The 16,558-nt window shown below is 37.6% G+C and overlaps 3 protein-coding genes across 4 annotated transcripts; 1 reads left to right on the forward strand and 2 right to left on the reverse strand.

Annotated features, from left to right (window-relative positions):
- Positions 1-3,666: 3,666 nt before the first annotated feature.
- On the reverse strand, positions 3,667-6,212 carry isg20l2 (interferon stimulated exonuclease gene 20-like 2). Its single transcript, XM_058387197.1, has 3 exons — positions 5,607-6,212; positions 5,102-5,302; positions 3,667-3,777 (listed from the first exon to the last, which is right to left on the reverse strand). The coding sequence occupies exons 1-3, from the start codon at positions 6,210-6,212 to the stop codon at positions 3,667-3,669; spliced, it is 918 nt and encodes a 305-aa protein (XP_058243180.1).
- A 1,402-nt stretch (positions 6,213-7,614) lies between these two features.
- mettl25b (methyltransferase like 25B) lies at positions 7,615-13,760 on the forward strand. 2 transcript variants are annotated; one of them, XM_058388340.1, is made up of 9 exons: positions 7,714-7,870; positions 8,062-8,180; positions 9,234-9,370; positions 9,707-9,917; positions 10,003-10,065; positions 11,120-11,254; positions 11,354-12,225; positions 12,891-13,075; positions 13,256-13,760. In XM_058388340.1, exons 2-9 carry the CDS (start codon positions 8,103-8,105, stop codon positions 13,360-13,362), a joined length of 1,788 nt encoding a protein of 595 aa, XP_058244323.1. In that variant the 5' UTR covers positions 7,714-7,870; positions 8,062-8,102; the 3' UTR covers positions 13,363-13,760. The 2 variants fall into 2 exon arrangements, with proteins under 2 accessions (XP_058244315.1, XP_058244323.1); XM_058388332.1 differs by lacking the exon at positions 9,234-9,370 and having other exon boundaries at positions 7,615-7,870.
- Positions 13,761-14,771: 1,011 nt separating this feature from the next.
- Positions 14,772-15,881, reverse strand: LOC131352339 (protein S100-A1-like). The gene is made up of 3 exons (XM_058388365.1): positions 15,794-15,881; positions 15,155-15,313; positions 14,772-14,921 (listed from the first exon to the last, which is right to left on the reverse strand). Exons 1-3 carry the CDS (start codon positions 15,860-15,862, stop codon positions 14,772-14,774), a joined length of 378 nt encoding a protein of 125 aa, XP_058244348.1. The 5' UTR covers positions 15,863-15,881.
- Between the last annotated feature and the right edge of the window lie 677 nt (positions 15,882-16,558).

Below are 16,558 nucleotides of genomic sequence, written 5' to 3' on the forward strand. Positions count from 1 at the left end.
GGATGCCAGTCCAATTCAGCATGCACTTACACATTCACACACTATATCCAAGCATGCATGTTTTTAGGAAGTGGGAGTTAACCAGAGAACCAGGAGGAAACCAATGCAGACTCTAGAACACACAAAACTCAAATGCACGTTAACTGCTGTGAGAGAGCTGTGAGGCAGCAACGCCACACAAATGTGCCATCATGCTGCCCTAATTGTAGTACTTTTTGAACAACTGCAAGTGTGACACTTAAGGTTCCTGTTAATCTACAAAAACATATCCCATGACAAAAAACAAGTAAACACACAAAAACAATAAAGCCCCTTAGACCCTTTGCAATTTATTTTATTTGTCATGTGCATAGTATGTCAAGGATATTTCAAATTCCTTGCCAGGAAAACAATTATATATAGAGTAGTCACAAATCCTACAAATGTCTTAACACATCAGTGAAAATCAGTCATTGTCAGAAAAGCACACAAACCCGGATCATTACATCTACATGAGAGAATCATGTACACACCAACATCTTCCTGTCCACATACCCTGCCAGGCTTTAAAAAAATAATCATGCATCTTAGTAGAGGGGAAACAGAAGCATGTAATCCATTGATCTGTATGTAATTCACATTCATGCTGATGCCCAGCTGCTGACTCATTTGAGATTCATGTCTGCAAATGTGGAAAAAAAGAAATCCATTCGTGATTCATGTCTGTGGAAATAGAGGTATCTAGTGACAAATAGAATGAATGAAACAGCAGGGTGAATCTGCCTGGCTGCAGCTGGGTCATCCCAAAAAGAAGGAGGAGGGTGAATACAGCTTTGTATCCTTAATCTTGCAGCCTGAATATCAGACACTAGAGGAATTTAACATATAGGTTAAGCAGTGTTAGACAGGAAGGCTAACAGGACAGGGAAGCTTCCTTGTCAGCAGTGCCCTTAACCAGGCTAAGCAGCCAGGTGCATACTCTCAAGAGATCACAACCTTTACACTTTGAGGCTGGAAAAAGTAGAGTAATTTACAAGGTAGAAACTGAATTTTTCAGACAGAAGTCTTCCAGCTGTGTAAGCAAAGTGCTTCTGAATACATAATTGCCGTTCAGGTTTCTATTAGTCTGTTTAAGGAATGACATTCCATATTTTCCCTAAATATCCCAAGTTTATTGCAATACATCTTCGCTAAAGCTCTTGCTGAGTTACACAGTTCTACGGCCTATGGTTAAGATCTTATGCCTGGGCTATTTTCCTTGCAAAGTTATTTTTTTTTACCCCTGGGATTTATCTGGGGTCTCCTTCCAGCTCCCAAAAACATCAATGTATGCAGGAATGGTTAGACTAGATTGCTCCTTAGGTGTTTGTGTGTGTGTGCTGTGATGGACTGGCATCAAATCCAGGGTATATTTCTGACTCACAGTGTTCCCAGGACAGGCTCCAGATCCATCACAACCCTGACCAAGGAAAAAGTGGCTACTGAATTATTGATTATAATTATTGTTGCTAATGTGTTTCACTGCTGGAAAAAGTCACTCCTTACATCTGAAGTGATGACTATTCACAAATGATACTGGACCTATAATTTGAGTGACTGTTACTGCAATTTAAATGCATTACTTCTTGAACAGATAAACCACTTATTTCACTTTCACTGAAAGATTTGCATTGTCTTCAATATTTGGAAAAACACTCTCTAGCATACTTTACAGTTGGCATTATACATTGAGGTAGAGAGTATTTACCAGGCATCCATTAAACCCAGACTTGTACGGAAGACTGTTGAGAAGTGAAGCACTAGACCATTCATCACTGCAGAAGAAAAAAGTCTTTCCAATAAATCAGTGGCAATAATTTACACCACTCTGGCTCACATTTGGAATTGTACATGTTGATTTTAGGCTTCTGGGCAGCTGCTTAGCCATGGAAACCAACGTTGTTTAACTCTGGACGAACAGTTATTGCGCTGATGCTGCTTGCACAAGCCACTTGGAACACAGTACTGATTGTTTCAGCCAAGGTCAGGCAAATTTTCAGACTTTCTATTTTGAAACTGCAGCCCTGCTCTGGACCACTTTGTGGCTCAGTTGATTTAACTCATAATAGACATTCATTATTGTTCACCATTTGCCACACTATAATAGTCCCATGAAATTAAAGAGCTCCCCATTTTATTATGAAGGTTTAAAGGTTTTTTTTTTAAATCATGAATTATTAAATGGTATGTAATGCTAGCTCACATTGGTTTACATTAATATAATTATCTTATATCAGTAATTACTATTAAGACATTCCCGTAATTGATATCTTGCACTGTATTTGATGAAAGCATAGTTTTAAAACCAAAGCACAGCCTTAAAACAATTCAAAAGTAAGTGTCCATCTTACCAGTGGTGCAAGTGTGAATGCTGAAAAACTACATGATTTCAGGGGTAACAAGCCTAGCTTTAAAATACTAACATAATCTCTGCAAAATTACTAATTAGGTAACATTTAGCTTATTTCAGACAGTTACCAAAGCCAAAACATCTGCACACCATTCAGATTGGTGCACGGTTAAAAATAGGTACGTCTAACTGGTAACCTTTCCATCAGCACCCGCTGTTTCCAAACCACTACTAGGAAAGTATGAACTTCCATCAAAAGCGCCTTGCTTTAGCATACCACATGCACAGTTGTATCTGCCATCATCTTCCACCAGACGCTTTCCAGGCAAAATCATTTGATTCTTCTAAAGGAAATATAAGACAATCTTCAGACATTCATTACACAAACTGTGATATTAAATATATGATCCAGTTGTTCCCTCTTGTAACAGTTTGGCAAGTAGAACTTACAATTTAGTGTACTGTGTGTTGAAAAAAATGCTGAACAGCCTTTTCTTTCTGACCACCCTGTGAAACTTGATGGCCAATAGCTGACTCAGAACCCTATTTGCCAATTGTGAAGAAAAGTTTAGCAACCACATTCTACACAAACTGACTCTTATCCAAAAATCAAAGCAGAAAAGACAGTGATACATGGTATGGAACAAATAATTAAGTGATGTATGAGTAGGATTTGAGGACAGGAGAGCTGCATGAATGATCTATTGAAGGATTGGTGATGAAGTCTTTGAATGTAGTTTACTCCTCTCGTGCAGAATTTATGAGAGCTAGAAAAATGCAAGCCACAGTCTTAAAAAAAAAAAAAAAAAAAAAAGAGAGAGGTAGAACGGGTGTGGAGACAAACCCATCCAGACGTTTCCAGACGTGCCATCAGACATGTTGCCATCCTGCTTTCCCAGCACCACCTCCTTTCCAGATGTTCTAACAACCTGCTTCCGAACTCCCCCACCCCCACACACACACTAACTGTATGCATGCAGAAATGTATTTGCCACAAATAGATTAAACAAACCTGGAAACCTGAATGATGACTAAAGAAAAGTTCACCAGATCTTCACTGACTATAGTTTACTGTTTTTTAAACAACAAGTTGCAAATGTGGATTAACAAACAAGAATGTCTTATAAAACAACAATCATTTCAAAATATGGAAGTAGCATAAAAATGTTTAAAAATTGGTTGTAAAACTTTTTGCAATAATTAAAACTAGGTACAGTTTAAAGACTGAAATCCCATCTTTAAAACATTGAACTTTAATTAAGAAGAAAACCTGGCATCACCCAGCAGTTTTTTTTTCTCTAGGAAGAAGTACTTGAAGCCAAAGTCCTCTCCCATTCCACTGCTACTGTTTTATATAGCTCCATGGTGGCTTTTGCGTCTTCTACTGATGAATGGCCCTTCTTTCCAGTCTGAGGACACAAGGGAGGGTTTTTTAGTTAAAGCTTTGAAAGATTTTAAAAATTCAAGATTCAAGAAGCTTTTATTGTCATTTCAACCACATACAGCTGGCGCAGTACATAGTGAAATGAAACAACGTTTCTCCAGGACCTGGTGCTACATAAACATACAACAACAAGTTCAACACAAAACAACAAACACCACCACAGAGCTAGGACAGAAGTTTGTCTTAGCCACGTAAAGTGCACAGTGTGCAGCTAGGTGCAAACAGAGCATAGACAAGACAGTGCAAAAAGACAATAAATACAATAAAGACAACACAAAAGAACACAGGACACTTAGCACCAAAAAGAAATAAAAGAACGTGTACTGGAATGTAAGTGAAATAAAATAGATAAAGTGAAATGATGTAAAAAAAAAAAAAGTATTGTGCAAAAATATTGTGCAAAAATACACAGCAGCGGTTGAGGTAGTGCAAATAGAATAAACATAAATATAACTATAGCAGCGGATGACAGGTAGAGGTAGTGCAGTAAGTAATGAACAGTATAAATTATGTGTGTGTGTGTGTGTGCGCGTCCACACAGTTAAGAGAGAGTGTGTGTATCTGTGTGTGAGAGAGACAGAGTGTTAATATACAGTTCAGTCTTGAGTGAGAGTGTGTATGTGAGAGAGTGTAGAACAGTTCAGTCCTGAGTGAGAGTGTGTGTGTGTGTGTATATATATATATATATATATATATATATATATATATATATATATATATATATATATATATATATATATATATATATATATATACACACACACATAAATATATATATATATATATACATATATATATATATACATATATATATATATATATATAAATATATATATATATATATATATATATATATATATATATATATATATATATATACACACACACATAAATATATATATATATATATACATATATATATATATACATATATATATATATATATATATATATATATATATATATATATATATATATATATATATATATATATAACTTTAAATTAAATCTATACGTCTAGCTGGATCAAGAGTTTTAGCTAATTCTGCATCATTTGGATGGAGGATAAGAACATCTGTATTTCCTGAATTAGTGTAGTGATACAGGATAAAGCAGCACATGAAAAACTATCAACACTACACAGACCCAACAGTAGCAGAGGTAGCAAATCTGAATATATATAAAACTGAAAGTGACTGATTATAACTATCCCCAAATATTTGCAACTTAATTGATTTGACAGAACTAACAGTCAGGATATTCTTTGGTTTCTTTTATTTCTGACGAACCTGTATCTCCTTGTTTAACAGAACCTTTGTCAGAGTCTTCAGGGAGGCAGGTTGCTTTTCAGGGAGACCAGCTTTCTGATTCAGAATGGGAATTCTTGAGGTGTCTCGCAAGAGGTGGATAGGATGAGAATAGTGCAAAACCTTTAAGTCGTTCTGAACAGCATGGCCCACAACCACTTTCCCAGTGAGGATCTTTAAAATCTGTGGGCAAATAGGTATTTGAAATTACTTTTCTGCAGATTAACAATTCAGGAGAAGTGCAGGAGTTTATAATGTTGGCAATTACAGTAATCTCCCGTTTATCGCAGGGGTTACGTTCCAAACCCACCAGAGATAAACTAAAATCCATGATACACGGACGCCACCCCCAAATGCATTTTTTTTTTTTTTTTTTTACTGTTTAAGCCACAAATTACACCCACACTCTTTAAACACACACAGAAAACATATAGCGATATAGTGGGGGATTACTGTATTAAGCAATTAAGAAGCTTTACTTCTGTACCTCTCCCTGGGCTTGTTTGAAGGGTGTTGCTTTATGGAGATCTTTCCATCTTATTCCACTCCAGCGAGTACGAAGATCTGTGACTGGATTAACCGGCTTGATGAACTTGTCATAAATTACATTACCATCATAGGAGACTATGCTGCAGCGGGCTAGCTCACTGCAGTGACCTTTGGGCCCTGTCCCTACCATCTCACAGTCAAGGGCAACATATTTCAACGGATTGTGCAATACTGAACTGGACCCTGTTTTAGATGTTGACTTTGAAGGCACTGTGAATTCCTTGATGGTCGCTGAGTTTCCATGGTGGGACTGCATGGAACTGGAGGGATTTGTGGACAAGTCAGGCTGAAGAGTAGTAAATTTGGGGAAAACTGCATTGGCTTGTGAATGGTCCTTTCTTTTCCTTTCTTTTTGCAATTTGTCCTTTTTATCTCCTCCTTTGTGACTGTTATTTTTGTTTTGCTTTTTCTTCAGAAAACCCTTATGCTCCAGGTAGCGCCTCTTTTTAACAAATTGTTTATGTCTGGCATTTCCGCTGTCTTTCTCTTGGCTCTCATTATGGCCAGGGCCACTAAAGTTCAAGTTAAGAGTAATTTCGGACATAGTTAAAAAAAGAGAAAAAGAGAAGAATTTTCCAGAGGAATAACTGCAATGTTTCAGGAAGTTATCTTCATTACAGGGTAGAAATGTGAAATCCAGTGGTGATGCTTAGCTGAACTGCTTATTTAGCCCCTGCATGTGGACAATCTGTGCACCTTGAAAAGAAATAACAGTACAACATTGAGAAGACATTAATAAGCAGTTAAATGTAACATAGTATTTATTTGGTGCTATCTTTAAGCAGGACTGTAGAAAGCTAGTCTGAGTATATTGTAACCAAGTCAACACAAAAGCCTTAAAAAGATAAATTGGTGTGTAGGGGAGCAGGCATTACAACGCTATTACTGATGTGTCATCAGCAGCATCATTCAACAGAGCTCTTCGCCATGATTCAATTCAATTCATTTGTATAGCGCTTTTAACATTGGACATTGTCGCAAAGCAGCTTTACAGAAGTACAGAAACATAGAGAGTTTAAAGTTAAGTAATTATTTTATCTCTATTTTATCGCTAATGAGCAAGCCTGAGGCAACGGTGACAAGGAAAAACTCCTTGAGATGATATGAGGAAGAAACCTTCAGAGGAACCAGGCTCTGAAGGAAACCCATCCTCATTTGGGTGACACTGGACAGTAAAATAATGTAAATGTAAATACTGTCCTTTCTACAACTTCAACCAAGAGCTCTTGAGGAACTATTAGGTCAGTGTAGTTTGTACAGGGTAGTGTACAGACTTAACACTAATTCCTTGACAGATGTAACGGCAGTCCATTGACGGTATCCACATCATGAGTATTGATTTAATAGAGACAAGAAGTAATTACATGAACATCTAAATGAATGCTGATGCAGCACAATTAGAAAGCGTGTTAAAATCAACAAATTAATACTTCGGGTGTGAAACAACGACAATCAACTTTACAGCAAAGTCTATAGACGAAAGCGTAAAACTATTGTTGGCTGAATGATTATTAAGTTAGTCTTGCATAACTGAACCAGTTAGCTAACTAGGTTTAAAAGAGATGATCTAGAGTCCCAAGAGGAGTTAACTAAACAAACCATAAACACAAACACAGGCAGGCTAATGGTTAGTTTCTACATAACAAATCTTTCGATTGTTTTCTGTATGTTTAGCTCTCAGGCTAATTTATAATCTGTTTATGTCTGTTCTGCTAAACGATGTACCCCACTGCTTCAGTTTTACAATAAAATAAAACATAGACAAAATTCGACCTTAAGCTATTTTAAATGAACCACGGTACCTTTCCATGTGCACAGGTCGAGCTAAAGTACACTTCCGGGTTGGAGAGCAGGCTTCCTCATCGGCCAAATACCAAATAAGTCCTTACTCCTTATGTAAGTGCACTAGATGCGTTATGGTATACAGCCTACGTAGTGCATAAATGTGAGCCAGTAGGGCGCAATATCGGATTGAACCGTGGTTTTAGCAACTAGCTATGGTTTTCGGATGGTAAACTAGATTCTTGGTGTAAAGTCCGTTAATGAAAAAGCAAGAGGGATGAAGAGGAATCGGAGATGTTGTCAGGAGGAGAAGTGAAAATGTTTTCAGTTACACTTTCAGAGCAGCAGCAGAAGGACTTGGCGAAGTGCCTTGTATCGTTCCTGTCGAGATATAAACACATATCCGACTCTTATATCATTGTAATTATCACTTTTTAAACAGACTCATTAAAATCGGTTATTTAAAAAATGTATTTATTCCATTTATTCCGTCCCAGATCATAATATTCTTGCTAAATGTCTGTACATCCAGTGGTGCTTTAAATGGGATGGGTTATATCTGAGATCATGCTGGTTGTGGAACATTGTTTAACTGTATTATTTGTTCTCAGGAGTTTTTCAGTGAGAACCTGTGGGAAACACTACCTGAAGGATGGCAGAAAGCCTTGCGAGATTTATCACCACCACAGGTAGCAGACCTGCTGCTGGAAAGAGAGATCAAGAACAGAGTGTAAGTATAAACTTGTGTATACACTGATCAGGCATAACATTATGACCACCTGCCTAATATTGTGTTGGTCCCCCTTTTGTCTGCCAAAACAGCCCTGACCCGTCATGCACTGTTTATTCTGACACCTTTCTGTCAGAACCAGCATTAACTTCTTCAGCAATTTGAGCAACAGTAGCTCTTCTGTTGGATCGGATCACACAGGCCAGCCTTCTCTCCCCACGTGCATCAATTAGCCTTGGCCGCCCATGACCCTGTCGCCAGTTCACCACTGTTCCTTCCTTGAACCACTTTTGATAGACAGACCGGAACACCCCACAAGAGCTGCAGAATTTTGCCTGTCAAACTTGCTAAAATCCTTACACTTGCCCATTTTTCCTGCTTCTAATTCATCAGCTTGGAGGACAAAATGTTCACTTGCTGCCTAATATATCCCACCCATAAACAGGTGCCATGATGAGGAGATAATCAGTTCACTTCACCTCTCAGTGATCATAATGTTATGCCTGATCAGTGTATATTCTAGGAGGCCTAAAAACTCCTGTCTAAAAAGGACATCAGTTTCAATGTTCAGCTTTTAATTTTTGGTGTCCACATTAACAAACTTCTTGGGTCTGGCCTAGACTATACTATACTTTTGTGGGAACAAGCGCAACAGCACCACCAGCGGGTTTTTTGGAAGAAATACTAAGTGGTGTATAATCAGGCTGCTGCAATCATGAGGAGTGATATTGCGCATGTACTGTTCAGCATGTATTATGTTGTGATGTATACAACCCATAGGGTCCATGCATAGCATAATATCAAAATTCGAATAACAACTACATGACTGATACAATGTCAAACTAAATATGGAAAAGCCTTTTGAAAACAGACCTAAGCCCTTATTACTCTTCCATAATAAAGGTCACACTTATAAGATTGATTTTAAGCATCATAATAGTACATTAAAAGATAAACACAGTTAAAAGACTGCAGTATTGTGTACTTGGTTTGTGTGTCCTCGCCAGCCATGTACAGTCTTGTTAGTGCTGTTCATCTTCTCTCCTTCTGCAGATTGCTGAAATTAGCACTCAGTATCACATTATCACTCCTCCTGAGTGTGCAATAGCCTCAGCGGCAGGCCAGGCTGCAGCTTTACCTGGTGGGCCTGATTTCTTTCTAGCCCAGATTGTAGATGACAGCTGTGTCAGGTGATTACACAGAATGAAATGTCATGTCATGAGTCATGCTGCTGATTCATCCATAACATGCCATTAGAATTGATTGAAAAGACATATGCGAATTAGGGTTGCATTTTACTAGGTGTATTTGGTATATTGTACATGAATGAGGTGGATTACTTTATATAATATTTTTCCCTAAAATGCCGTTGTATATCAAAATGCCTTTTCTTTTCTTTTCTTTTCTTTTTTGGTTTAAACAAAAATATTTTCAATATTTTGTCCCACATCAATCTTCATTTTGTTGCCACATCAAACATGTTTTTGCTGCAGTATAGTGTTTAATAATATTTTTATATTTTTAAGCTACCCTTCTGTATGGCCTTTATCTTTACTGGCACTGCGGGCCACTGCTCACACACTGGCATTTCCTCGGATGCCTCCAGCCCACCGGTCCAAGGACACAGGAAAGCTGGATGAATTTAACTCGAACAGCAGTCAAAGCTCTCTGCTTGGCCATATCTTCCGCAAACATGTGAAACCCAAGAAACAACATGAGATTCGTAAACTTGGCATAGTAAGTAGGCTCTAGTATATATTTGATAACGTGTATTTATTATTTCATGAACAAAAAAAAAACATTTTTCTCCACTTTATTTCAGTTGGTTAAACGGCTGTGTGACCAGACTCAGTGTAGCAGCGTGGTTGATGTTGGGTCTGGGCAGGTAAATCTTCTATCTCTTTCTGCTCAACTTTAGTACTAAAAAAAATTTGGATGTTCACCAAACATCTGAGCCATGGTTCATCGCATGGTTCAACACCTCGTTGATAAGAAAGGTCAAAGGGAAATGGTTAGGTTGGTTTGAGCTGCCAGGAAGGATATAGTAGTTCTATATCTAAACTCTAAACTGTCTAGTTTGGGTGAGCCTGTGCCCATGATAGCCTCAGTTCTTGGCTGACATTATTTGAAGCTCTTTAGCTGTATCTGCATGATTTTATGCATTGTGTTGCTGTCACATGATTTGCCGATTGGTGAACTGCATAAATGAGCAGATATACAGAGGTTTCTATTAAAATGGACAGCAAGTGCGTATTCACTTTTCACTCTAGCATTCTGTATTTTCTCCTGTAAATATGAACTAGCATGACTGACAAAGGTGATATAGCATCTTTGAAAACTCATAAAATGTCCCCCAAATTCCTTATGACTCAAGGAAAGACCTTATTTGAAAGCAATATGGTGCAGTTGAAATTTATTTCCAGTTTATTCATCAAGTATTTCTGGTCTTCTGATTTGATTGGACAAGTTGTGTTCTAAATATCTGAGTGCTGGTATTTAGCATGGTATTTAGCATGATTAAATTCTATACAATACAATTCTAGCAATAATTTATTACTTTGAAATAATATGATTACTATGTCAGTCTGTCCCTCTATAAAAGTGTGGCTTCTTTACAAACTATTTTTGTTGACAGAGCAAAAAAAAAACAAAATATTTACCCATATTGCATCTGATGTGAGTTACTCATTATTAATTTATTTTTTTACAGAACTGTTGAGACAAAGTAATATCATACTCACTATTTCACTGTGGTTCTACAATAGCACTCTTGTGCTTATGTGACATTAAGTAAAACAAAGCTGTCCAAATGAATAAAACATTCCATAAAAACATTCCACTATGTAGTAGAAATGAGTGAATAAGGTGTGAAAGCAGCCCTTTGAGTCTGTCATACTTTTGGACTGGTGAGACCTAATAAGCATCTTATTTCATCACAGGGCCATTTGACCCGTTTCCTGTCATTTGGACTTGGTATGGATGTTACTGGTGTTGAGGCTGATCCCAATCTAGTTTCTATGGCTTCTAAATTTGATGGACAGCTCCTGTCGACCCTGGCCAAAGAGAGTCGTAAGGTATTGTTTGTAAGGACTTACCATCGCATTATGTTTCATCTATAAGTAAACAGAGGGAAATAAATAGTCAACTGCATATGCAATTTTTCATTTTTTCAGACAGGCATCACTCACACAGTGCTTGATCCTGTACTCCGGCATGTTGTTGGCTGGGTTAACCCCAGAGACACCTGGGAGTCTTTCCTTCAGCAGCTGGGGAAGAGGGAGAAGAACAGTGAGAGTTACCCAGGCACGGCAGGACCATGTAAAAAGAGACAGCGGGTATCGATGACATCAGACAAGGAACGTGAGCTTGAAACGGAGCTTGTTTGTGGAAGCCAGCACTTGTGCACAGAGGATTGCAGTTTGGTAGATTATGTTGATGAGAATCCTGCTACGTCTGTTCTTCAGCAGACTGAAAGGGAAAACGATGACTGTGTAGCTCGGTCGGACACTGTGACTGCCGAATTTCGCCTTCAAACTGATTGTGAATGGATTTCATCCATGCATCCTGAAGTCTGCTCTAGTGGTAAAGAATCAGTGTGTTCAGATTTCATACTGACTGGACTTCATGCTTGTGGTGACCTTAGTGCTACTCTCCTCCGCCATTTTGCTAACTGTCCCCATGTTCAAGGAATCACCTCTGTAGCCTGTTGCTATATGAAAATCACAACCAAGGAGAACCCTACACCACCTGGAGTCAACCTTCCCTGTTTGTCTGATAACACAAATGAAGTATCACAATCAGAATATGGCTACCCGATGAGCGAGTGGGTGAGGCAGTTGCCCGGACATGAGCTATCCTATAAGGCACGTGAGGGAGCATGCCATGCAATCGAGGACTATCTACATAGGTTGAGAGATGAGAGCTCGCTGCTGAAAACACACTGCTACCGAGCAGCCCTGGAGAGTATAATCAGAGCAGAGAAGCCTCAGCTACGCAGAGCAGGCATCCAGACCATTAAAAAGGCCCATACGCTAACTTTCGCAGAGTCAGTATCTTTCCAAAAACATTATTTGTTATTTTGTAGCAATAGTAAGGCAAGCAGAATTGATCTTTTTCTGTAACCTTGATGACATTTTACCACTTCTTCGGGCTAGATCAAGGAAAGGCTAAAAAGGCTGTTTGTTTCAGACATGTACAGACAGTGCTCAGTCAAGCAGTTAAGCTCATGGAGCCTCTAGTCTATTTTAGTTATGTTGTGGACACTAGTAAAGTTTATACACCCACTTTCTTATTAATTGCTGCACAACCTTTTTTCTAAAATAGAAAGAAAGCTTTTTTACCCACTGAGCTTGAGGTCAACTTCAACCCTGTATATTAGGACATGCCAGCTTCTAGGCTAGTGATGTGTGAAATGACAATATCGAAAGTCAAAAGTGTCCCTTCACAACCCTCCTCCTTGGAGTGACTGCATTATTCATCTTCAGGGTTGGCATGTCTGAAAATGTCTACCAAGTTTGTACAACAGATCCAGTAACCTGGACTAATTACTAAAATAACCATTTGAAAAAACCATGGGCTGAAGATGATTTTTGCAAGTGTAGTGTAGTGCAAGTGTATTTGGTTTCTCTGAGACATTGTGCCATGATATTTTTAGTCTTGGGTTTTCCATCCTTGGAGACAACAGAGCTTATTGCTTACTTGTTTTTATAGGTATGCCCGTCTGGGGCTCACCCGTGTTGGCTTGCCTGCTGACCTGACATTTGACCCTGTCAGTGTGGAAGGCCTGCTGGAGCAACAGGGCAGAGTGGTGGTATATTTCAGCCTGGCTTTGCTGCTGGCTCCAGTTGTGGAGACTCTGGTTCTTCTAGACAGAATGCTCTTTCTACAGGAGAGAGGTGAGCATTCAGGGCAGACAGGGGGTTGAGTTAACTAGTTTGGTATACTACTTTGCTCAGCTCAAATCATTGTTTACAATAATAATTATTGATCACCATTTAACGATCTATATATATTTTCCTCAGTGGCATGCTCCTGTGGCTAAATGCAGTTTTATATGTGTAAATTAATATTCACAGGTTTTCAAAGCCAGCTGATTCCACTGTTTGATCCAGCACTTTCGCCCCGAAATCTTGTGCTGGTGGCAGTGAAACCAAAAAAAGATGGAGAAGAGGTCATTCAGTAGAACAGTTCACAACAGTCTTCTTCAATTACTGCCCAGAATGCCCAAAATATCCAAGGCTGGATTTGCTTAAAAGGGAAATTGCACTGATGGGACTCTTTTTTTTTTTTTTCTTTTTTTTCTTGACATTGTTTTGCTGAAATTCAGCATTCTGAATTTTAAATAACTTTTTAAACCTGCTGACAAGTCTTTTCCACTAAGTTGTACTGACATTTTATGTTTTTATTAGCCTCATTCAACAAAACTTTGTCTGGAACTCAATATAACTGGCAAAAACCCTTAATAACAGGAAAGATATTTATTTTAAATCTCCCTGTAAATTTATGCCTGTTGTCAATTATGTCTAAATTGCATCTGACTGTGATCTTATTGATTTTATTTTGATATAGCTTTTTAAAACACATTGTTGTGCCTGTCTGTCATTTTTCTTAGTGAATATCAAGGACAAAAAACTCTTTTTTGGCCCACAGAGGAAACTGTACAGACTCCAACAGTTCTTTCATAGTTACCTAAGTGAATGTGTTATACAGGTTGTTTTACATTAATGCCTCTGATTAATTACCAGTCTTGATACACAATTAACATATGGGGAGTACTTAAGCCATTATGTGTGTATTCAGTTACATTAGAGCTGCTGAGTGGGTGGCCTTTGACTAGCAGGCTCTGCCTGAGATCTAATAGTATTAATGAAGGTATCAGAGCTCAGGATCTCTGGTGCACCTCATAAAACATTTAGAACGGCACAGATATGAACCTACTATAATGTTTTAGGCAGAATCAAAGAAACCGCTTAACTGAGGTAGTAAAAGATTATTTAATAAACTGCTTCCTCTGCCTGTTTTGGAAGAAAAAAAAAAACTAATTTATTGTTATCACGTATGGATTACAGGATCTCTCACTTCTCACTGTATGTGTAGCCATGTGAATGTACATTTAGTGTTTGGTAAAAGCAGCATTTCATCACAAAAATAGCTGCAGATGTTTAATCTTCCTGATCGAACATATTACAAACAAACACATATTTATAATATAATTACCCACTCCTGGTTGCCATTTCACCTGCAGACAGAGCAGAGCTGGTGAAAACAATGATCTACATTCCCATCAGTTATTCAGCATGTTAGGAGTACATGCTGCATCTCAGATTAAAGCTTTTTAAAAATGTTTGGATTAATGATGTCCCACATTTTTGTATTTCTTTGGTGAGAAACACAGTCAAGCATATGTTATTAGGATTGTGAAACAAATCTTTCAAAAGCCGAAAAGGAACTCTTGTAAGGTTAAGCCTAAAACTGAAAAAATATACAAGTCGTCACATACATTTTCATTTTTTATAAGTAAAGAACACTCAAATATTATACATCACATATATTTCAGTGCAGAAGAGAAAGTCAAGATGACCTGATCAGGCATCAGTTTTTCATACACTCAACAAAGAAATCATTACATGCCACAGTAAGTGCTGCCACCAGAATTACAAATTCGTGGAAGTCCACTTCTCCATCTCGGTTCTGATCAAGATCATTTATTATCTTCTCCACAACCAGTGGATCTTTGCTTGCCTAGAATGAAAGAGTGTGAGAGTCACACTAAATCTAAGACAATCCAGATTTAAATGACAGTTAAGAAATGTTTTGTAAAGGATTTATCAAAAGGCTAAACCATCTGGTTCATGAATAGACTAGAATATTATTAATATAACTATTAATAGTTACTACCTATAACTATTTAGTATGTTTCAGAGTAATAATCTGCTTCCAGCAAGCCAGGCAAATTCTTCGGAAAATAAACTCACAGCTAAGAAAACACTTAGTTCTCCTTGTAGAAGACTCTTCAGCTCAGCTTTACTCAGTTTGTACTTGTCCCCTTCCTTGGACGAATATGTGTGGAACACTTTAATAAGGGTCTCCATTGCATTTTCCAACTGAGATGCCATGTTTTCTACAATGACGATCTGTATAAAACATAAAAGTTAAGAAAAAAAAAAGATATTTCTTTTATGCAATTGTTATCTATAAAATATCCAAAGTTGGTGTAGCCTAATTTAAACAAAGAATAGAAATTAAAGTTTTCCCTTTTAACATCTAGACATGGCTCTTGATATTTATTAAAGTAAAACCATCAAGACATAATTATGCAAATGTATCACATAAGCCATACTTAAATTAATTTGAAAAATGTCTTACCTATAGTTTTTTAGTAACGTACAACCAACATTGTGTAGTTTACTGTAGTTTGTATTTATTTATTTTTTTAAATAATACTAGTAAAACAATGCCAAATCCATATAATAAATGCTATGCAAATTCATTTGCAATTAACTTTGCTTTTTTTCTGTGAATCTAATCCATTTCACACTAGTTAGCCTACATCTCAGCAAATGTAATCCGGTCTATTGAGTTACACTAACAAATTGAGAAATTTGTTATCTTACCGAGAAAGGGAAGGCTGCAGTTGACACCTGAGGAGATTCACTGTCTCCTCTTTCTAGCATCTCATGCATTAAATGGCAGCGGCTCAGAGTGCACCTCTGCCTTGGCTCCTTATAGGACTAAGCACCTCCTACTGCCAGTGATAATTAAAAAATTAGAAGGGCTACATACCTCTATACTAAATATTTATAATAAATTGTATACGTAGACCACAGCTACAGTGAAAACGGTATCCTATTACAAGGTCAGGTATCAGAAACTATTATAAATAGTAATAAATTGTAAAAGGCTTTGCTGTGCTAAATATCATGCACAATGCTGAAAACAGATTCTTTCCAAAAATCATATACTATCTGAACTTAAGCAATTACAACTGCTACCCCATGTAAGGGTTTCTTTAGGTATATGAGGCACCACATAGTCTTGGTTTTGTAACTGACCTCACTTACACTTAATCACGTCACCGCATTTTTTTACTCACACGTGTTGTTCAAGCTTAAGATTCTCCAGAAGGTGGCGCTATTACCACTGAAATAGATTTTTTTGACACCATCATTCTAAGTGGGAAACCTGAGCATGAACCTACACCAGTTTAAACTCAGTTACATTACACTGCAATTAACAAATACTGAATTCATACACCTACCACTTGCCTCACCTAATATGTTTATTTAATTGTTACTTGACTAACCTGGATCTGCTAATCATGCTTTCTCACAAAACATTTCCCTCAACAGATTCTTAAATCAGCTTATTGATAGACAATT

This window comes from Hemibagrus wyckioides, linkage group LG01 (genome assembly GCF_019097595.1).
Source record: "Hemibagrus wyckioides isolate EC202008001 linkage group LG01, SWU_Hwy_1.0, whole genome shotgun sequence".
Classification (NCBI taxonomy): domain Eukaryota; kingdom Metazoa; phylum Chordata; class Actinopteri; order Siluriformes; family Bagridae; genus Hemibagrus; species Hemibagrus wyckioides.